The sequence below is a fragment of the Madurella fahalii genome (assembly GCF_045866475.1).
Source record: "Madurella fahalii IFM 68171 DNA, scaffold_6, whole genome shotgun sequence".
Taxonomy (NCBI): Eukaryota; Fungi; Ascomycota; class Sordariomycetes; order Sordariales; genus Madurella; species Madurella fahalii.
Genome location: NW_027263976.1, coordinates 2,985,153 through 3,006,753, shown reverse-complemented (window position 1 = coordinate 3,006,753; position 21,601 = coordinate 2,985,153). Strand labels below are relative to the sequence as shown.

The following is a 21,601-nucleotide window of genomic DNA, read 5'->3' as shown; positions in this document are numbered from 1 at the left end:
CCTGGCACTACTACTAACCGAGCTAAGCATACGATGACTAACACGCTAAGCGTCTGCAACGGTAATTGAAGCGCTTGATTCGCACGGTATAACCTCTTGTCTAGTTGCTCGAGCTTTGGGCGATTAAACGGATAGAGCAGCTTTTTACGCTGACTCTTGAATCTATCTCGCAGCCCAGATGTAGATTGACCGCTATCCGACAGATCCGCGACCAGACTGTTTAGAGCTTTCAGCTCCATGTTGCAAGACTCGAGACAATCCCGCAGCGCAGCCGACCCATCGTGTTGGGACTGGATGCCGGATTGTAACAGTGTCGTGCTGATGAACCGGAGTGATTTCTCTAGAGCTTTGTTTTGCTGTCGCACAGAAGCGATATCCTGGTCGCGGCAATCCAGGGCATCAAGGTAACTTGTGATGCCGCTCGACACTTGAATGCCTAGCGACACTAGGCCCGTCCCCAGACCGATCACGGACAGCGGGTCAGCCATGACACGTCTTTGGAGATAGTAGGAATGAACCAGAAGGTTGTTGAAGGAGAGCCCATCCCAACCGTGAAATGGGAGGGGGACATCCTGCGTTAAGACCTGACCAAGGCTGAGGGCGGCAAGAATCCCTGCACCAACGAGACGGCAGGCTGCAGTGTCTGCTCCCAGTGGACCAATGAAATGTGCAGTGGCCGGCTGATGAAGGAAAAAGGAGAAGAGTTTCATAACATAGTTAGCTGTCGGCGCTTCGGATACGGAGTGCAAGTTGTTAACTAACTGGATCGAACCGCCCGGGTTGGCGCAGTCCATCGTGATGGAGGTGATAAACCGAACAGCAAGAGCATGAGACAGCATAACGTGAGGCTCCACCATGGGGAAATAGAACCCAAAGTCATGAAGCTCTTTTGCATCGGGATACATCTTTTACTAATCAAGTAAGACGTTGCCAGTGTCAGTAACACTGCAGCTGAAACAACCTTCTCGAACCTACTCGCTTTAGTGTTCATGCCACTGAGGACCGGTCCGCAAAGCACTCACCGCTTCTCCAAGCTGGTATCAACTTGAATGAATTTACAAAACTCTGCTCATCTACACTTAAACAAATGAAAACACCCCCAAAGTCTAATGCCAACCACTCAAGCAACCCAAACAAAAGCCTTAACACCCAATCATCTATCATCCCATCACCGAAATGCAATTGAATGCCCTCATATCATGAACCCCAACCGAGCCCCCTTAAACTACAAAGTAAGCAAACCAGGACTCCTCTCCACTCACAACCCGCGCCCTACCGGGTACATCTATCTACCCTCTATCAACCCAAACCGGCACGCCATACACCACCACACCGGCCCCGGTCACAAACCGAAACTTGCACCCCCTCTTGGCGCTCGCCACCGCCTCAACCAACGACATCCTCCCCTCGGCACCATCTCTATCCCCCCCCCTCTTGGTCACCGCGCCCCTCGGCAGGACTCCCCAGTCCTCCAAGCACCCCGCCGCAAACCGATCGATATCCCGATCCGTCACGTCCCACAGCGTGCCCACCACCGCAGGGCTGCCCGCCATCAGGTAGTTCCACACGGGCCCGCTCGGCTCAAACTCGCCCGCCTCGAGCAGCGCGGCGCTGGAGCACCCCATCAGCAAGACAGTTGCCCTGCAACGAGGCGAGAGGTGTCTGATGGTGCGGGAGCGGATGTATTGGCCGCCTGAGCCGTGGCCAAAGTAGAGGAGAATGTCTGAGGAGGTGAGGGCCGAGGAGAACTCGGCTTCGGTCGGCGGGCGGGCAGTGATTCTCTTCCAGGATGGTGGATCATCTGAGGACGACGACGGGGATGCGCAGGGAGGGAGGTGGGTTTCGAGAGGCTGGGAAAAGGTGGACTGCGTCGAGACAAGGTCGCCCGAGGGGTTGAGAATGTAGGTACCCCTTGCGAGGGAGGCACGGTGGCCTTCCGGGGGCGCGTGGTGCTCTTCGCCGGTGAGATTTTGCTCCGCGCATTGCTGTCGCTGTCGCTGGTCGAGGATGAGTTGACGGAGGCAGGCGAGCGATGGCATGCGCGAGACGGCGAGCCCCTGCATGCAGGGGAGTGATTCCCAGGGAAAGACGTGCAGCGCTTTGTCGAGGAGCAGGATGGTGTGAATGCCTGGGTTCGGTTCGTCATCCGTCTTGACAGCTGAGTGGTACGCCTGCAGAGCGTCAAACGTCTCAACCACCATCGAGTCAAAGTCAATCTCGTCGTAGGCGTTACGCTCGCCGTAAAACTGCAGAATGTCGACGACAAAATACAGCAAGTCGTTCAGCTCGTCGTCGAAGTCGCAGCCTGGCTTCGTGGCGTCGCCCAGGCCGATGAACAGCTCCAAAATGTTCACATCGAGAGTAGCCCGGACACCCTGCGCCGCCTTGCCCTTCTTCCCGTGAACCTGTCGCCGCGAAGGGAGATGTTTATCCAAGATGTTCAAGAAATCCTTCTGAAACTTGGCCAGCAAATCTGGCCGGCGGATATGCTGCGAGAAAATACCCCTGAACCCGCCCAGCCAGATCTGCTCAATATTCTCCAGCAACTCCCTTAGCCGCTCATCCAGCGCCTCGCGCTCGGCCCACCAGGCACTCTTCGCCCCCTTAACGCTCATGTCCCTAGAGTCGTGGCACGTCTTGTTAATCAGCTTGACAACCTCGAGCAGCTCGGCGCGACCTTGCTGGAAGTCAAAGACCTCGCTGTCCGCATCACGGGAACTCGCCCGTTCCAGGGGCAGCCGAATGACAAAGGGGTTCTGGCCGGCCTGGAGCTTCGTAATGCAGAGATCGTGGTTGCCGTCGCTGAGGGAGATGGAAAGCACGTTCCAGGCCTTTGGGACGATGTCGATATAGTCCCGCTGGATCTTGTGCAAGTCGAGCGTGAACCCCAGGCTTGATCGCCTGGCTGCGGCAGAGCTCAAGATCGGCGGCCACTCTGTTCCGTCGTTCTTGATCGCGCTCTTTTCTTGGACAAGTGCCTTCCGCTCGCGACGCCAGGTGAGGTTCCGAGCGAGCTCGACAGAATACGAAGTTTGAGCCGAATGAGTCGTCGCTTTGGCCTTGGTTGACATTGCCGTGAGGAAGAGGCCGACATTCTGGAGCATGCCCGATATCTTGTGGATCAGGCTGGCGTCACCGCTCAAAGCTGCCACAGAATGAGCCTCGAGAAGGTAATCGTGGGCTTCGCGCAGGTGCTCGACATAGAGCCGAGGTGCCGTCTCGCTAGCCACCTCTCTTTGGCTCGCGGCGGCGGCGCTCCGCGCTTTCCTAGGCGAAGAGGATTTTATGGGAGAACGAGCGGGCGCCGTCTTGTCCGCACCCGAGAGTGCAGGAAACGAAATGGTCGAGTCCTGGATCACTGAAAACACGGGATCCTGGGCCATCTGCTCCATGCTCATGCCCAACAGACAGGATGCCATGGTAACTTGCCGCATGGGAAGAACATTGGATGCCTTCGATGCGGCCGCGGCTTCTCCAAGAACCGACTGCGCCTCTGCCCACTCCTTTCTGCTGAGCATAGATGCAGCTTTCTGGACCAGAATCGCGGCCCGCAGCTTCGCCAGCTGAGCGTCTTCGACGGGCGCTACCGGTTTTGGGGCTACGGTGGCCTTCGCTTTCGTCTTAGCTGGTTGCCTGGCCGTCCTTTTCGCTGGCGCCTGCCTGGTAGTTTTGCGGGCGCCTCTCCCAGGTTTCTCGGCAATGTTGAGCTTCGCCATCTTGTTCTCAACCACTGTGGCGGCGATCGCTTCGTCCGCGCTGGGGTTGGGCACTACGAGGTTCCCTACGATTGCCTCGGCCTTTGCAAGCAGAAGCTCTGCCCCGTCCAAGTTGTTCTGAGAGAGATACATCGAGCTGATTTGGCAGGCGAGCGTTGCGGCGGAATATGAGCGATCGTCGTCGGGAAGGAGGGCGGCAGCTTGTTGCAGCATCTCGAGCGACTTTTCGGCCTTTGCGGCTTTCCACGACAGCGATCCAATCCAGGCTGAGCATTGTGCGTTGTAAAATTCGGAACCAACGGTCTCGGCCATCTTGAGTGCTTGCTCTGCGTAGTACATGGTCTCCTGAAACATGCCTAGGTGAGCGTACACCGATGAAAGCCAGAAAATATTGCGGTACAGGCCGTAGAACAATCTCCAAAATTCGGGGCCTGGATCCTGCCGCTGGGTCTCCATCTTAAGCTCCATCGCCGACAGGTCGACCGAGTGGTCGTCCGCTTGGTTTTGCTCAACTGTGGGTTTGGGCGCGAGTTGAGACTCTAGCTTTACCCAGTCCTGAAAGAGGGTGCGAACGCTCTCTCGAGCGTAGACAAGAGCATGGTGGGAATCGCCACGCTCAAGGGCGAGGATAGAGTACAAGTAGCAAGCGTTTGCCACGAGACGTCTCCTTTCGGCCCGGCCGAGCTTTTGGGAAGACGTGTCGGCGAAGGCAAGCTGTGCCTGAGCGAGATGGCCTTCGGCTTGCCTGAAGTTGCTGAGCGCGACAGAATGTTCGGTGAAGGCAAGGTGAAAGTTTGCAAGGACATCGCCCGGCAGTTGGTCGCCTAGATACTCCTGCGCAGTCAGGAATACCTGCTCGGCCTTGGACGACTGGCCCAGATTTGTATATTGCAGCGCCAGACAGGAACTGTGTCGCACGACATCTTCTGCTTTTGGCCCCTCTGCCACCCGAGCCATGTCCGCCATCAGCTCAAGAACGACCGCGAGAAGATTGTCCCGACCCTTCATGCGGAGGAAATCGGCAACGGATCGTAGGTAATCCAAGAGCCCTGGGACATCATCGACTGCCTTCTCCAACGCTGTCTTGTCCTGACATGCCTCGATGATGGATCTCCAAGTGCCGATTGATCGCTGAAGTATGTCGGTGTCGCGGTACGCATCTGCCGCTGCGGCTAGCGAATTATAGAGGGCCTTCAAGTGTGCGAGAAATCCTGCTAGGCCCGTGTCCTCCCCGAGGTCGCCATGATCCTCCAGCTGTGCGGCGTCTCTAGCGACCGAGAGCAGTTCGGGCGTCTGGGCCAATCTGCCAAGCGCTGAGCAAAGTACAATGAGTAACACCCTGAGTCGCCGAATGGGATACCGAGTGGGGATGTAGGTGCGGAGCAGTGCATCAACGACGGGATGTTCGAGCGTGACTTCGACCTGCTTTGTGTTATCCTTCAGCAAGATAAATCGTAAGCGGTGCTCCAATGCGGCCGCCCGTTCCGCCTCGGGCAGATCCACCGTCCAGTCAACCCAGACTTGCTCCATTTTTGAGACTGCCAGGAGCGCGCGGGAGAGGGCCTCGGCCTTCTCGCTGCCGGTCCAGACAACCGTGGCCGATTCGGTTGCTAAGGAAGTGGCCACTGCAGTCAGCACGCCGTCCTCCAACAGACTTGCCCGGATGGACTGAAGGGCACCGAGAGCTTCCTCCCCCCTGCCGAGTGTCCTGCAGAGTTCCGCCATGCGTTCCAGTTTGAGGGTGAGTTGCGCCTTTTCTTTCTCTGCGCTCGGCCGGTTCTTGACGCAATCGACCGAACGACGCAGGGCGCGGAGAGGGGATGCGTCCTTTGGATTGGTGGATTGCTGCCGTAGGGAGCTGTACTGCAAGTAGTAGAAATGCGAGATCTTGACAAAATAGGATGTCGAAGAGTCAGATGAAGCCGTGTTTCCTGTGTATTCTAGAAGGGTGGTGCAATCGCTGAGAATAGAGTCCATAAGGTCCCATGAGAGCCGAGTTTGATCCAGGCACGCCTTGATAGTCATGAATGCCGAATCGAGGATATGTTGAAGGTACTGCAACATAAGCTGCCGCCGTTGTTCATATCTGAGGTAATCCTTGGTGCTGCCTTTAGGCCCAGGAGGTTTACCGAGCCATCGAAGGCAGAACCGCGGGCATTGAAGAACAAACGTCTCTAAAAGCTCCTTGATTGCCGGTGAGGGTTGAAACGTGTTATCATCGCGGCTGCCCTTGGCAATGGTGAGCAAGAGATGCATGGCCGCTTTGCGGACGGCGCAAACATTGGCCAGGAGCTCGTCCAGTTCTGCAGTATCCCCCCGTAACGGACCTTGAATGCCCGCAACGACCTCCTTGAGAAGCTGATCGTCCGACAGGTACTTTGCGGGATACTTGAGATGAAGAGACAGTAGCTGTGCCGCAAGAGAACAGGTCTTCGCGATCGATTCACTTTTCGTATCCATTGCCTCGCGGAGTTTTGTCGCCCACGACACGGCGTCTGGAAACTGCTGAGCGTCCCGCGCCAGAGTCACCAGCGCTTGATAGATACCGGCCAGAGGGAGTTTGGAACCGCCCAACGGTTGCAGGCCCTGGCCCCGCAGCAGCTGATAGATCCGGTTGAAGACGTTCAAACAGGCGATATAACTAGCCTTCGAACCTTCCAAGCTCCGTCGGATGTAGGCGCCGAGGCATCTCGATAACGGGACCATGATGTCCTTCTCAACATCGCCCGTGTGCTTGGCCAATTTCCACCAATGCAGCCGGGCTTCGAACGCAAGCGCCTGCAACTCGAGAGCAGTCGCTGGAGATATGCTCAGTCGAGACTCCTGCGCTAGGATGTCATCCTTGCTAGACACACTGGGAGTGAGAGACAGGAGACACTGTGCAACCGTTTCCATCTGCCGGGCGATCTTGCCCACATCGGCACCTCTCTCCCCGGCCGCCGTGATGAGCAAGCTAGTGGGGGATGAACTCAGCTCTTGTCGAAGATGGGATGCCGCTGCCTCGATGGCGGTTGGCTTCTTGGTTGCTGCGAGGAGTCGTAAAGCTTGGATTTGGGTTGTGATGACTAGCAAAAGGCTCTGCCCTGAAGCCTTCAGGCCGCTAAAGTCGAGCATCTCTGAGAATATCTGGGCGACGTTCTTGGACTCAGCACCGGCTGCCTTGGCCTGCTTCTTCGCTTCAGTACCGACAAGGCCCTCCAGTTTCTTTTTCAGAACGCGCAGTTCCTTGACCGCCTGTTCGTGGAGGCCCAAGGCGATCAGCTTTCCGACCAAGGCCGACATGCCGGACTCGAGTTGCAGCTCCGGAAGCGAGATCTTGCCCGTGGAGGGTAGTTGGCGCAGTGCGGCCAAGGCCACTCGAGCGCACTCAACGACGGAAAGGAGATTTGTGTTATTCGTAGGCTTGGAAGACGATCGGGCATGTCTCGTAGCGATGGGAGAGGTGGACTGCCGGTTGAGCGAGCGAGGTTGCAAGGGGGTCATGGGGACCGAGCTTGAGCGCCGGAGCACGTTGTTCGTTGCCGTCTTTACGAGATCACCACCCTCCTGTGCCGGTCGCCGTGCGGGAGACGCGAGGGCTGGGGCGGGTTTCGCAGCTTCTCCGAGGGTTTTGAGCGTGGCATTGACGACGTGTGTTGCAAGCGTCACCTTTTCTCGTATCGACAAGCCATTGTCGGCGGTGGCAGCAGGTCTGGCGCGTTTCGATGCTGTTCTCGAGACCGTGTTCGCTCTCGGCCGGGCGGGGTTCACGGTCTTGGGGGCAGTTCGAGGGTTATCGTCGGGGATGGACGCGTCGTCCTTGGGGAGCAACAGGCTCTTGAGCAAGGCCGACGTGGCGGGCGAGCACGTCGCGACCGACGAGACTGCGCTGCGCACAGCGTCGGCCTGGGCGCGTGGGGTATCCATGAAGAAGATGTCTAATGGGCTGATCCTTAATCATATCATGGCCGAATCCTAGGACATTATCCAAAAGACAGCAAGGCTATGAGCGCCCGAAAGCAATGATGAAGTTGGGATCTCGAAATCTCGAACTGAATCCCGATTTAGGTGGTGCAGGCGTCAGTCAAGCGTACTTTACCAACAGGGGTTAGCCAAGGTCCAAAAGCGGTATTGACTCCACGTCGAGGAGCCGATCTGGGTTGGCCGGGCAACCGCCTGGAAAAGACTGACCCGGAAGAGCTTGGACCTTTGCCGGCCGGCAATGCAACGACCCGAAGGGGCCTGCTGCCATGTCAAAGTTTTAGCGGGTCCCCTCAATTCTCCAAACGACGACTTCAACACGCGCGTGGGAAGCAAACATGAACCGCGTTGCACTTCAACGTGGGCTTCTAGCCCCCGTGTTTAGGCAAAGGAATCATCTTCAAAAGCCAATGGGCATTAGGTCACGCGCCGCAAGCTCCGTTACGCAGTCTTCCTTCTGGAGGGAGCTCATCCCAAAGCCCCTGCGATCACCCACCCATGGAGCCGGGTTGAAGAAGGCGAAACCCGCCAAGGGATGGAATCCTGCAACTTTCTTCATTATTATTTTCCTGTTTATTGGGTCCATGTCCATCCAGATGATTGCGCTCAAGAGGGACTTTGCGACGTTTATGCGCCGGTCAGATGTCAGGATCGGACTGCTCCGGGAGGTAGTGGAAAAGTTACAGAAGGGGGAGGAGGTGGACGTCGAAAAGGTGTTGGGCACCGGCAATCCAGAGAAGGAGCTTGAATGGGAGGAAGGTTAGCAACCCGCCGAGATCGTGTTCAGTGGGAGTAAGTACTAACAGGGTTGGTACAGTCCTAAAAGAGATCGAGCGCGGGGAGGCGGCACCGAAGCAGCGAAAGAAGCAACCAGAACCGCCTCATGCGCCGAGTCCCGAAGCCGTCGTTCCTCCGGCGCAAGAGCCAACGCGGGCGCAGGCGCAGAGCACTCTCGCTACCAAGGGCTTCTTCTGAGAGGGGCCTGTTGGCAATATCTAAGAATTTATACTGTGCAACTTTATGATAACATATCTTTAAACACGGCGGCATCCTTCTGCTCGAACGGGGCAGCATCCGGCTTAACACCAGCCTCCCGTAATCCGGATTGCCGCAGCTCTGAAAGGAGGGCTGGCAGCAAATTGTCTGTGGACATCTCCACTCTTACACCCTGACCACCGGTCTGGCCGGCATCCAGGTCTGCGAAGAAGATATCCTCGCCTCTAACACCACCCGTATTTACAATAGCGATCGGCATCCCCCTGTCTTTGGCGCGCTTTACCAACCTCCACGCCGAATACGTCGCCAAAGAGGTGGCGAGGACGAGCAGCCTCCCCGCCTCGTCGATCGCATCGTCGGCCGCCCGTTTAACCCTGGCGGGAATGCTCTCCCCAAACATGACAACAGCCGGCTTGAGAATACCGGCATTGCCGCTCGAGCTCCACGCCCCGTCATTATCGACCTCGACCGTCGCCTTCGTCCCATCGGCCAGATACGACGGACTACTCAAACACTTTGGACATGCCGGATATCGGAAAGTGGTATACGGCGCCTCGGGCAGCTCCACGTCGCCATCTGGATTCATCCTGATCCCCCGCGCGCGCTTCTCGTGGGGGTCCTCAGTCTCGAGCGCCCCCGAGGCGATCGCCTCTTGCAGGAAGGTGTTCCACACGGGATTCAGCCTCGCCAGCTCTCCCTGGAACCTCTCCCTAGAAAACTCGTTCCAGCATGATGTACATACAGTCGACCTGAGATAGCCGTGCAATTCGAGCGTTGGAATCTGCGGGTGCGCCCGCGCGTGAAAGGAATCCACGTTCTGCGTGATGACTCCCGAGACGAGGCCTAGCCGGCCCAGATCCCGAATAGCGTAGTGGCCCCTGTTTGGGGACGCCTTGTTTAGTGTTGTCCAGCCTAGGAAGCTCCGCGCCCAGTAGCGTTTGCGGGCTTCGTGGCTGGAGAGAAACTCGTGGTAGTAGATGGGGCGGTACGTCTTGTTGACGCGGTAGGTGCCGTTGGTGCCCCTGTAGTCGGCCAGGCCGCTTGCGACGGAGAGACCGGCGCCCGTGAGGACGACGGTCGAGGGAGGCAAGTCCCGTGGCGGCGGAGTGTGGAGGAATTCTTGAAGGGCGGCGACTGCGCCGGGGAGGGAGCGGGCAGTGGGCGGGACTATGGAGGGCGGTGGGAAGAGGTCTGTGTAGGGGATTCGCATGAGCGGTTTATGCATTGCGGCTTATTATCTCCTGGGCTTTGTTTGGTGTGGCTTGACGAAGCTAACTAAGACGGTCCGTTATGTCATGATGCTCGCGGAGCACAGCTTGTCATGGGTCGGGTGGCTTTGCGGCGGGCGGCGAGGTGTGCCGGTTCCGTGCTCCGATGCCCCACCGGTTGGTGGATCCGCTGGACTGCAGCTCAGCGGCTGGCCAGTGCACAACCCCTTGTCAATCCTTATCCCGGTCCCGGGACTCATCATTCTCGTAGTGCCGGGCCCTCTGCCGCGTCTACACTCGCTTCCATCTGCAGGGCGGCGGAGAGTGGTGCGGTGCAGGTCGCGTTTCGAGCACGGGAGTGTGCCCACTGCGGTTGCAGTTACCGCTTTATAGCCGCGAGTGACGCGTGTGCGTTTCCAAGCTTCAATTGGGAATTTTGGTGCCTTGAAATCCAACCTGTCCGAAGTACCTTGGGCCGCCAATCCCGTCTCGTCTTCCTTTCTCCCGAATTGGTAAGACATAAAAATACAGAATTGTTCACATACGCCGGCGCGCAGGTTGACAATCTGTTGCCCTGCCGCTCGTCCGTTATCGCTCAGCATTGTCCAGTTACCGATCGCCTGAGGCACAGGTATCTTTGGCCCAACTCTAATCCTTCGTTTTTGATGCCTCCCCTGGGTTGTAGGCGATGCCCAGGGCCTCCGCAGGTGCTGGTGCGCCTGTGTGCGACGCCTGCTGCGTCACAACTCGTACCGAGACGGGCACGGAGCCGCCAGCCTCCATTTAGCCCGGGGACACATCACCCACATCTCGAAGCCGTGCGCATCTATCAGACATTCCCTGCCTGCCGGGCATTTACAAACCGGTTACGTCGCTCATTACATCCCACGTTGTCGTTGTCGTTGTCGTCGTCATCGTTATCTCCATTCCCTCCCGTAACAACAGCAGCCGGAACAGCAAGAACAAAAGCTCTAGCCGTCAACATCATGGGGGCAGGAACCCAGACACGAGGCCACGCCGGCCATTCGCACCACCACCACCACCACCACCACCACCATCACGATAATGTCTACCTCACTTCCCAGAACAAAAACGACGCCGGTGTGCGCATCACGCGCATTGGCCTCTACTCCAACCTGGGCATGGCCATCGCTAAAGGCGCAGGCGGCTATGCCTTCAACTCGCAGTCCATGATTGCCGACGCATGGCACAGCTTGACTGATCTTGCATCCGACGTGCTTACTCTAGCCACCGTGTCCTGGAGCTTACGCCCGCCGACCGAGAGGTTCCCCATGGGATTCGGCAAGGTGGAGAGCCTAGGGTCGCTGGGCGTGTCGGGCATGCTGCTTTTTGGGGGGCTCTTTATGTGCTTCAGCAGCTGCGAGTCCATCTACGCCCACTTCATGCTCGACCCGGAGGCAGCAGCAGCCATGTTGGAGCACGGTCATGGCCACGGCCACCACCACCACCACGGACACAGCCACGGCCATGGTGCAGCCCCGAGTTTACACGCCGCCTGGCTAGCGGCAGGCACCGTGGCGGTTAAGGAATGGTTGTACCATGCGAGTAAGTCGTCAATGCCCACGTGCCCCTTTTCGCTTTCCCCCTTTCAACCCCCCTCTTTATGCCCTCCGACAGTCAGTTAACGTTGCCGTTTCCCCACCAGCCATGAAAGTAGCCCGCGACCGCAAGTCCTCGGTCCTCGCCTCAAATGCCGTCCACCACCGTGTCGATTCCCTCACAGGCATCGTCGCCCTCCTCGCCATCCTAGGCGCAAATTTCCTCCGCGACGCCACCTGGTTGGATCCGGTTGGAGGCCTGTTTATTTCGCTGCTTGTCATCCGCGCTGGTCTCTCAAATACCCTCTCAGCGCTGTACGAGCTCGCAGATAAGTCCATCGACGAAGAGGTGCGGGAATCAGTCTCGAAGCAGGTGGCCAAGGGCATGGAGGGCATATCCCAGGGGCACGAAGTCGACCTGCGCGACGTGACGGGCGTCAAGTCGGGCCAGAATTATCTCGTTGATCTAGAGCTGGCTGTGCCGAACCTGTGGACGGTCGAGGATGTGCGCGAGGTGGAGGAGGTGGTGCGGACAAGGGTTGGGGCGAAGGTGAGGGGGGTCAGGCGGGTAAGAGTACGGTTCGTGCCCAAGACAGCGCCCGTACCAGATCGGTTTGATGAGTTCATTCCCGGCGATGTGAGCCCAAAGACGAGCCCAGAGCCCGAGGAGGAGGATAATGGGCATGCGCATAGTCACCAGAAGTCGCAATGAGGAGTGCATGACATTGCATTGCGTGTTGGGCTTATCATAATATATGATACCACACAAGCATCATTGATCTGCAAAGGAGGAAGATGCTTGAACCTGATACCCCTGCTTTGGACAGCCCAGGGCCAGTTGGCACCCTAGGTCTAGTGCAAAATATGGACATTTATCCGCAAGTCTCACTTCGGACTGAAGAAGTGTCTCACTACCCCCCCCTGGGACACACGACGTCTCTATCCTCGAGCTCTACCGATAGAGCCTACCCTGAGTTTACCTAACTATAGAATCTAGAATCTATGATTTATTTTTTAGACGGGAGTATTTTCTTTCGGTACCCTCTGTTACATCTGCGTTGTTTTGCTGCTCCTTTCACTCCTTTTCTATTTGTCCAAATATGATATCAAAGCTGGGTATGGAATTGTGAAATTGAGGACTTGTGCGTCTCGCACAGTTCACCCCACACACGTGTAAATATGTAGTAAAAGGTAATGGGATCAGGGAAGAAAAGGTATTTTCCAACGCAATATCCCACATAAACGTGGCACTGTAATTTTACACACATATAAAAAGAAATAAAAGAATTACAAGAAGGGAAAAGAAGCGCGAGAAATTACCAATTATGATGATAATGACAACCGTCTCCCACCCAGATATGTGTGGTAATCTTGGTATTGAACGTGAGAACAAAATAGAGTTTTCTCCAACACAGTAATCACCCCTCTCAGGTATAAACCCGCGCCCGCGCGCTGAGCATCGGGGTTACCCTAGTTGTGTGGTTAATGTTGGTCTGTTGTTTGTACTTCATTATTGCTATTTGATCCGAGTGTTCATGGCCTGGACGGTTCCAAAGTCAATTGTCACTGTCTATTACCTATACCAAACGATGTCCCCTGCATGCCATCCCGCCGCCCTGACCATCACCACCCGCAACTCCATGACAAGTCCTCCTCCCATTTGAAGGCAACGATTGCGCCGAGCCCACCCCAAAAACCCAGCGCTGCGGCTGCAAGTGGATTAAAATGAATACGTAGCTTTTTACAGGACCGTCATGAGTTCCGAGCATGCGTCATAATACATAGAGAAACCGCCTTCTATCGCTTAAATGCCGTTCCCATGTGTTTCCCAAGACCGGCAGGACCGAAATAGCAGCCGCTGCCGAAAAACAATGTCGTGGCCCATGGCCAAACGAGCAGTCGGCTCACGAGCTGTTCTTGGTGTAGCGCGCCTTGCCAATTGTGAAGGGCACATAGCGATACTTGATCATGTGCTGAATTTGCTTTCTCACTGGACGCAGTCTATTAGCATTGATCTTTTCACAGGAGCGCAACCCAAAAAGGAGGGGGGATGGGGGGAGGCCGCCACTCACTTGTAAGGATGAAGAGCATGAACCAGTACATGACCAGCACGGGCCAGAACACCGGGACATTGAATACCTCAAACCAGCTGCACACGAACGAGATGGCGACGGCGCGAGTGGCCGAGTGCCAGAACTTGAACTCCGGGAGGCGACGGATGAAGGGCCGGAACTCCTCGTCCTGCTTGGTCGGGAGCGTGCCAATGGCGCCGTCTTCCATATCATTGTCGAGCGCCTCGTTGGACGGGTCGAACTTGGGCTGGAGGAAGGCGAGGAAGAGGTTGAGCAGATAGATTCCGAGGGCGTATGCGACTACGCGAGGGACAGAAAAAGGTCAGGATTGTCTTTGTAGGACTCGGGGCGCAATTTGGCTACTAACCGATGTACCAGCCTTGTGCGATGAAGACGCGCAGGAAGAAAATCATCAGGCCCACGCCCGTGCCAATCCACCGATAGAGGACAAAAGGGGTCGACCGGTCGAGGAGCGCTTGGTATTGCTGCCAACATGTTAGCCACGGCTGGCGCGACGCCGTAGTGTCCTTTGTCGCAACCGCACCCTCTGTAGTTTGCTCGTCTGCGCGCTGAAAGTGCCAAAAGGCGTCGTCGGCTCGTCTGGGACATCCATCGCGACGAGGTATATGTGTCGTATCAATCGGTTGTATTGAGCGTGCTGAAAAGCGACAGCGTAGGGGAATCAAGGGGTGCTGGGAATCGAAGGTGGCAGATAACTTTTGCCCGCTGTCTTGCGCGTTCTTTCGCTTGAGGCGGTTGGCAGGAAGATCTGGGTTAGTTGGTTAGTTGTTCAGCCACGAGTTTAGGGGGAATTTTGGATGTGGCGCCCCTACCGCCAAGACATGCAACACCCTTGCAGCCCCGTTGTCCACTCGGTTGGGCAGTTGTGGCGCAAGCTCTTCACCCTTCCCCTGGTCTCTTAGTCCCTTGGCGATGGATGCTGTGACGTTGTTGGTCGGAAACGGTGTTGCGAGATGTCGATGTACTGTACCTCCCTCGTCCGAGAACCACTTCCCATCTGCGACGGCTTCTGGAGATGTGTCTTTAGGAGGTCGGCAATTACCGAGAGCCATCGAATATACCATGTTAAAGTCTTGCGTGCAATTTTTATTTCATGTAAATGTTTTCCTCCTCCACAAGGCGTGATGTGATATTTGTACAGTACACGCAGGTCCTTGAGAAGCATCCACGAGCAGTGGCATGGGTCTTGGGCCGAGGATAACCTACGGGAGGGCGGCAGGACGGTGGGGCTGCACCGGCCGACCTTCACCACGTCGCAGAACCGGGAAGAGAACGAGACCACTCTCAATTCTTCACAGGTTTTGCGCTGTCAGTCCCTTAACGCGGTATCCTCTGTCGCAATCACAAGCAAAATGCACACAACAGCAGCAGCCCGTTTGAACGCCCTCCGCACCCTGCGGCCTGTGGCTTCCCGCTTCCAGCCGGCGCACTTCCCGAGGGTCGTCTGGAGCTTCTCTGCGTCGGCCGGCCGCAGCTACGAGTACATCCAAGTGTCGGAGCCTCGGCCGGGTGTTGGTCAAGGTGATTAACCACACAACGGCCCAATTGAGCTCTCCCGAAGAAACCGCAGTATACTCACTAATCCCCCCACCAGTAACCCTAAACCGGCCCAAGGCCCTTAACGCCCTCTGCTCCCCGCTCATCGCTGAGCTTAATACAGCCCTGCGCGAGTTCCAAGCCTCCCCGACCGTCACCGCCATCGTCCTCACGGGCTCCGAAAAGGCTTTCGCCGCCGGCGCCGACATCAAGGAGATGGCCCCGTTAACCTTCAGCCAGGCCTACAACACCTCGTTCATCGAGAGCTGGTCCGACCTGACGACGGCCTTGAAGAAGCCCCTCATTGCCGCCGTGTCAGGCCACGCCCTCGGCGGCGGCTGCGAGCTCGCCCTCATGGCCGACATCATCTACTGCACGACGACGGCCAACTTCGGCCAGCCCGAGATAAAGCTAGGCACCATCCCGGGCGCCGGCGGCAGCCAGCGGCTGACGCGAGCCATCGGCAAGAGTAAGGCGATGGAGCTGATCCTGACCGGTAAATCGTTCAGCGGTGAGGAGGCCGAGCGATGGGGGGTGGCTGCGCGCGTGTTCCCCAGCCACGAGGCGCTCATGGAGGGCGCGCTCAAGACAGCCGAGACGATCGCGGGCTACTCCAAGGTTGCCTTGCAGGCGGCCAAGGAGGTGGTAAACAAGAGCCAGGACTTGCCGCTGCGGGACGGCGTCGAGTATGAGCGCCGCGTCTTCCACAGCCTGTTTGGCAGCCAGGACCAAAAGATTGGCATGAAGGCATTCGCCGAGAAGAAGAAGCCCGAGTGGAGCCATCAGTAATGTGTACTAGTAGTAGGCGAGGCAAAGTACAAATAATATTCATGCATTCCTGCCATTATCCCAAGAACCACAAGATATCTCTACCTGCCCCCAACGATCCTAACATACGGTGCCGGAAACAGCCCCCGATTCCCCATATAATACCCATGAAACCACTCCCCATTAACATCCTCCACCTCCGCGATCTCCGCCCCCTTCGGAAACATCAATTCATCCTCAACCCCAACGGCCGGAATCCAACCCCATCCAGCCGCCGCTTTCATTCCCGTGCCCCCATCAGGCGGAAATCCCTCCGCGAATCCCCGAATCCGACCATTATCCAGCCCCAACCCATCCACAGACATCGAGACATCAACTGTCATCAGCTTCTCCATCTTCTTCTGGTGCCCATCCACCCACGAACAAACCTGCGCCCCGCCCTCGTGCGCTTTGATCTTGAGCCGCCATCCACCGACCTGCTCCCTGGCAACCCTCCTCCTCCGATGATCGTTGCGATCAGTCACATACCCCACTACTACCATCCGATGACCCTGTGGGCAGCGACGCCACCCGCCGGGTCCGTTCTCTGGAGCGATGGTGCCATCAGAGACGAGGGTGTTGTAGCAGGGAAAACAGAGGTTATAACCTCCCGGCTGTGGTTGTGAGTCCGGGCGTAGCAACTTGGACGGGCAGGAGTAGCAGTGGTAGTGAGAATCCGAAGGTGGGATAGGGCCACGGCAGATCTCACAGGGTGCAGTAGGCGTGAGCGGTTGGAAGCTGCCTATCGGTGAGGAGTTGGCGGGCACTGGCAGCGGGTGGCGAGCGGGCGGGAGGGCCGGGCTGGACGGGGGTGTTTCTGTTTGAGCGTCCTGGTTACTCTCCGGGGAGGAGGAAGACTGCGGCGGTCGGTAGGCAACGGCTAGTAAGGGGTGACTGCAGCACCGTCCTTGGTTGACGCAGTCGTTGCAAAAACCCCACTCGCCCTCATTGCAAACGTCGCAGCGCCAGTAGCAGTCGTTTGCCCAGGCCGAACAGCGGCAGCAGAAGGTGCCGCTTTGGAGCCGGTCTATCGGGTTCTCGGTTGTGAGGGTGCGGCGGCCTTCGGCGCCACCTGGGATAGTTTTGGGCGGAAGGTAGCGGTTTGCTGTAAGTATGTGGGGAGGAGAGGTTGGTGGCCCGGTGAAGTTGTGCTTCTCCCATCTGTTCCAGGCTGCTTGCCCAAAGCCGAACCAATGCAAGCAGCCTTTGCGGCGACGCCAGCAGTCGAGGCAGATGTTCCACTCGCCGTTGTGGCAGAGGGAGCAGTTGAAATGGAGCTCGTACTCGATGTGCTCCTTGGAGCAAGTGTTGCAATTGATTAGCGGTTCTTTGTAAAGCGGAACGCGGGTTCTTCGGGTAGACGGCAGCGCTTGCGAGTGGAGGCCGGGACTCAAGGGACCTGAAGTGGGAGAAAGGTCTGGCGACTCCTGGCGGGAAGCAGAAGCCGTGACGGTCGTAGGTGAGCTGGAGCTCCTGGCATCGGTGCCCATGCTTGGCCTCGCGAATGATGAGTCGCCTGTCCCCGACCTCAGAGTAAGGTCCGTTTGCGAGCGAGCCCCAATTCTGTTGACATCCGGTTGTGTAGGAGCAACGGGCGCCGTGGCGCTACGGCCGCCGCTTTGAGTTCTTCGTCTCCGGGATGCATCTTGGACCTCGAGCAGAGCCGAACTCGAAGGGGGATACCGTCCGCGCTCCTCGTTGCTGCTGGCGCTTGGCGCCCTCGAGTGCACCGTATGCCTGCTTGTTGGCCTTGACACCTCTCCTGTGCGTGATCTAGGCCGCCCGGACACGTCCGACCGGTGCGAATGCGCGCTGGCGTTGCTTCTCCGGCCACCATCCCGTCTTGATCTCTCGCGGTGGCGCCTCCGATAGGCCTCGGTGATTTTCCGGCTCAGTTCGTCGTTGTTCTCCAAATCGAGATTATCCAAGTCCAGGCCATCCAAAAGTCCCTCTTCTTGGATTTGCCTAGCGAAGTCTTCAATCTCCCGCTCGATATCCCTTGAATCCAAGCCACCCGAGCCGCTGATCAGTGACCTCAACGAAGACTGGTGTTCCACCTGCCGCGCCCCAGCTGCAGCAACCTGCTCCATGGCAGACCGCTGTCTCGACTCGCTCCTCCGCCTCCTCCTCCCATCCGCAGCCGAACTCTCGGCACTCCTAAGCGCGGCACTCTGCGCCCTCGGCCTGCTACCCGGAGCCCTAACTCGACTCCCTTCCCTGCTACTCCTCCCTCCGCTCGCCCTCGCCACCGCCGTCTCCGTAGCCTCCCTTAAACTCATCCTCTGCACCTCCTCTAACAACCTTCTCTCCTGCTCATCCAACCTCCTCTGCTCCTCGGTTCTTTCCATAAACCTCAACCTCGGTATGACCCTCTCTCCTTTTTTGTACCGGCCATCCATCTCCTTTTTCTCGTCCGCGCTCTTCCCCTTATCCGGGTTCACCGCCAAAAACATGTCCAACCAAGTCGCAACCCTCGGGTCATGCCTGGTGTCTCTCACCCTGTCCCTACAGCTGGGGCAGGTGAATATCGCCGTTTCGGGCGGAGGCGGCGGGCCGGGAGCGGCTTCCACCCGCGCAGCCTGGAAGCGGAACCATTCCTTTAGGCAGGCACCGCAAAAGGTGTGTAGGCAGTCGAGGAGAGTGAGGGGGTTGTAGAGGAGGTCTGTGCATATCTAGAACGAGCATCATGAGAAAGTAACAAGGTTAGCTGAGTAGTTCTGACGCTGCAGGACGAGGGAAAAACGAAGGACGTCTGGATAGACGCACAGAGCAAGTTAATTCTGTCTCAAGGTTGAGTGTCGGTGCCGGTGCCAGTGCCGGTCCCGGCCGTGACGGCGAGTCTGCCATGACCGTCCGAACCCGGCAATCTGGTTACTCAAGCTCGGGCAGCAGCAGGGGACCGGCCTTGAGTCGCAACAACAGCGCGGGGTAAGGGAATGAAGGGGATCGCTCCCCACTATTACGTGGAACGCAGTGCTCTTGTGGACTATACACCGGAGTTGGAAATCACTCAAAAGATTGTAGTTGCAAAATGAGGACGAGGAAGGGAATCAGATCGGATAACGTACTCGGTTCCATAGTCGATGGTGAACGTGTGGACCGGATACGACAGTGTATGCACATGGGTAAGGTGCCGAGAGACGGGGCCGGGCAGTGACAGGCTGAGCTGCGCTGCAACGACTGGAAAGCTGACAAGGAACAACATGAGTGGGCCAATCCGCTCCGCAGTGGGGAGCGACGCCTCCCAGCAGCCTTGAACTTGGGACTCGAATCTTCTATCATGAGTATTGGTTATTTGATGTATTCTAGTGCTATGTGCCGCATTTCCTGACAGTAGCAAATCGCTATGTTACCCTTTCAACCTGGCAAGAAAAACTCCCCCTGTCTTATGCAAGTCCCTAGCATTGCTCCGAATCTGTCGAACTCCATGAGCCTGGAACATATCCCCGTACGCCGTAGAGTAAGACCCAGTATAAACCAAAAATTACACGCCCTACAGTCTTCTTACATGTCCTCCTTGGGTTCAGGAGCGCCGCCTTCCCATTCCCTGCACATGCCGTACCAGGCCCGGTCGATACACCGCGGCTTTTCTGGAGGCTCCTGGGTGGGAGCTGGGGATGGCGGGATAGAGGTGGGCATGCTTGGAGGGGAGGTGATGGTCTGATGCTCCTGCGTTGTCGTAGCAACAGATTCGGTTGTAGTCTCGTCGTAGCATCCCCAGAACCGACCTGGAGTTTCACACGTTGTGCTGGTTGCCGACGGCGTCGTCGACGTCACGGTAGTCGTTGTTGTTGTTATTGTTGTCGTTGTTGTCGTCTTGTCCTTGCACCCGAACCACCCACTTGACAATGGTTAGCAGAGTGCATAAAGAGAGCGCAAACTGATCGGAAGAAGGGGTCAACTTACGGAGTATGGCACGTCGTGGTAGACGACGTAGTCGTAACTGCCGATGTCTGAGTGCCAGTAGTGGTTGTCGTTTCGTCCAAGCAACCCCACCAACCCCTGCAGTTCCGCAGTCAGTTATCGGTTAATGAAATCAAGAAACGAAAGAAAAGGTCTTACGGCGTCTTGCAAGTTTCGGTACGGGTGCGGCTCTTGGAAGTCGACGTCGACGTGCTGGCCGTCGTGGTGGTTTCGGTACCGTTGCTTTCATACATCTTCCAGTTGCCACAATCCCTGCATTCAGGGGTAAATTTGCATTCCGGGACCGTGTCATACTTCCGGATAACATCATTGATGACCGACCGGATCTTGTGGGTTCCGAGACCGACGCGCCAGCCCTTGTCGCCCACTGTGTCATAAACGCACTCTCGACCCGTATGGCAGGCTGTCTCCAGAGCGTATCCTCCAAAAGAGCATGACGCCGTAGCCCCGTTGCAGGTGCCAATATAGATGGGGTCGGCAGTGTGCCCAAAGTGAAAGGTGCCAGTGTATTCTCTGGTCTGAGGCGCATCAGGGTCCGCCCCTGGAGGGACCGGTAGGCCCAATCTTCCTGCGGCGAGCGCTTCGGGGACCGCCTGGAATGTTACAACCGGCACGCCATAGGTTAGGCCAATGAAAGAGCTGACAGCTCCGCCTAGCGAATGTCCCGTAACCCAAACATTTGAGTTGGGATAAAGCTCCGTAACGTTGGCGTACAGCTCCCGGGCAGCCTGGTAATATCTGTTCTCCTCGCGCAGCGCTTGTGTGACGCACGTGTTGTTGCAGGTGTACGTGCCTGTCGCGCAGTTACAGACCTGGTGCCAGGTCCATGGACCTTGTTGCGCGCAACAGCAACTGAAGAACAGGTTGTCGTTGATCTTGTCGTTCGTGGTAGTGCCATCCCCGTCAAAGACGGCAACCGAAGTCCCCTTCAGGCCGATGACGATGGTCGAGTTGGTCTCGTCGGCAAACACATGACCACGGAGCCCGTCGCCTTCCCACCCAAAGTCAGCGCTCCGGTTAAAGGGTGCACCAACCTCCTCCCAGTCTGCATCGCCCGGCTTTGCCACATATGCATTCGCTGCCATCAAAGCCAAGGTCAAGATAGTGTCCTTGTCGGTGACATTCGGCCCCGGAACCTCATCGATCGTCCATGCAGATGGTGAGAGAACCGAAACGAATCCGCGCTGCCGCGCCTGGGCGACCATGGGGTCTACCACGCTTGGTCTCCGATCGACCAGTCGTTGTATTCGATGCGAGTTGCTGCGCGCCCGCAGGGGACCGATGCGCTGCGCCTCGAAACCGTCCTCGGCTGCTAACCATAGCTGCGCATCGGGATGAACTACATCTTTTTTCCGATGGAGTTGCGGGTGTTGGTAAGTGCCGTGATGGTAGATATGTCGAAGGGTCTGTGGGATGACGCGTCAATGGTCAGCAGCTGCTCTTGCCAGCGAGCACATCACGGGGCCACTCACGAAAGTGTGTTCGGCGGGTACTGGGGGTTCCGGTATGAGAGGTATTATCAGCGCAGGCTCCTGAGAGAGAGCAACCTGCGCGTCATGCCTGGTGTTCGCCGCCGCCGAGATGGGAGATGCAGCGAGGGCGAGGAAGGACAACAGCAGTTGGGCAGTGGCTCGGCCGGCAGAAGTGCACGTCGCACTCGCCTCCTTCCTCCTCAACAACATGCCAGGCTGATGTCGATATGGGAATAGTTGAGGAAAGTCGTATCAAATCAAAGGAGAATAAGATGCTGCGCTTGAAGTTGAAGGGAAGAGAGATCGATCCCCGCCCGTCCCGTGCCGGCG

General features: G+C 57.2%; 8 protein-coding genes across 8 annotated transcripts; 3 read left to right on the top strand and 5 right to left on the bottom strand.

The window, feature by feature from the left end:
* Positions 1-1,289: 1,289 nt before the first annotated feature.
* ESP1 (separin protein) lies at positions 1,290-7,622 on the bottom strand (the record flags this gene model as incomplete). The annotated part of the gene is made up of 1 exon (XM_071066349.1): positions 1,290-7,622. The coding sequence occupies one exon, from the start codon at positions 7,620-7,622 to the stop codon at positions 1,290-1,292; it is 6,333 nt and encodes a 2,110-aa protein (XP_070922450.1).
* Positions 7,623-8,014: 392 nt separating this feature from the next.
* MFIFM68171_10929 (uncharacterized protein) lies at positions 8,015-8,651 on the top strand (the record flags this gene model as incomplete). Its single annotated transcript, XM_071066348.1, has 2 exons — positions 8,015-8,435; positions 8,494-8,651. 2 exons carry the CDS (start codon positions 8,015-8,017, stop codon positions 8,649-8,651), a joined length of 579 nt encoding a protein of 192 aa, XP_070922449.1.
* A 43-nt stretch (positions 8,652-8,694) lies between these two features.
* Positions 8,695-9,897, bottom strand: MFIFM68171_10928 (uncharacterized protein; the record flags this gene model as incomplete). The annotated part of the gene is made up of 1 exon (XM_071066347.1): positions 8,695-9,897. The coding sequence occupies one exon, from the start codon at positions 9,895-9,897 to the stop codon at positions 8,695-8,697; it is 1,203 nt and encodes a 400-aa protein (XP_070922448.1).
* Positions 9,898-10,866: 969 nt separating this feature from the next.
* MMT2 (mitochondrial metal transporter) lies at positions 10,867-12,151 on the top strand (the record flags this gene model as incomplete). The annotated part of the gene is made up of 2 exons (XM_071066346.1): positions 10,867-11,446; positions 11,547-12,151. 2 exons carry the CDS (start codon positions 10,867-10,869, stop codon positions 12,149-12,151), a joined length of 1,185 nt encoding a protein of 394 aa, XP_070922447.1.
* A 1,192-nt stretch (positions 12,152-13,343) lies between these two features.
* RER1 (retention in endoplasmic reticulum protein 1) lies at positions 13,344-14,124 on the bottom strand (the record flags this gene model as incomplete). The annotated part of the gene is made up of 4 exons (XM_071066345.1): positions 13,344-13,429; positions 13,512-13,811; positions 13,879-13,996; positions 14,056-14,124. 4 exons carry the CDS (start codon positions 14,122-14,124, stop codon positions 13,344-13,346), a joined length of 573 nt encoding a protein of 190 aa, XP_070922446.1.
* A 760-nt stretch (positions 14,125-14,884) lies between these two features.
* On the top strand, positions 14,885-15,857 carry MFIFM68171_10925 (uncharacterized protein; the record flags this gene model as incomplete). Its single annotated transcript, XM_071066344.1, has 2 exons — positions 14,885-15,053; positions 15,127-15,857. 2 exons carry the CDS (start codon positions 14,885-14,887, stop codon positions 15,855-15,857), a joined length of 900 nt encoding a protein of 299 aa, XP_070922445.1.
* An 80-nt stretch (positions 15,858-15,937) lies between these two features.
* On the bottom strand, positions 15,938-18,722 carry MFIFM68171_10924 (uncharacterized protein; the record flags this gene model as incomplete). Its single annotated transcript, XM_071066343.1, has 2 exons — positions 15,938-18,547; positions 18,642-18,722. The coding sequence occupies 2 exons, from the start codon at positions 18,720-18,722 to the stop codon at positions 15,938-15,940; spliced, it is 2,691 nt and encodes an 896-aa protein (XP_070922444.1).
* Positions 18,723-19,379: 657 nt separating this feature from the next.
* ATG15 (Putative lipase atg15) lies at positions 19,380-21,481 on the bottom strand (the record flags this gene model as incomplete). The annotated part of the gene is made up of 4 exons (XM_071066342.1): positions 19,380-19,716; positions 19,782-19,877; positions 19,938-21,205; positions 21,272-21,481. The coding sequence occupies 4 exons, from the start codon at positions 21,479-21,481 to the stop codon at positions 19,380-19,382; spliced, it is 1,911 nt and encodes a 636-aa protein (XP_070922443.1).
* Between the last annotated feature and the right edge of the window lie 120 nt (positions 21,482-21,601).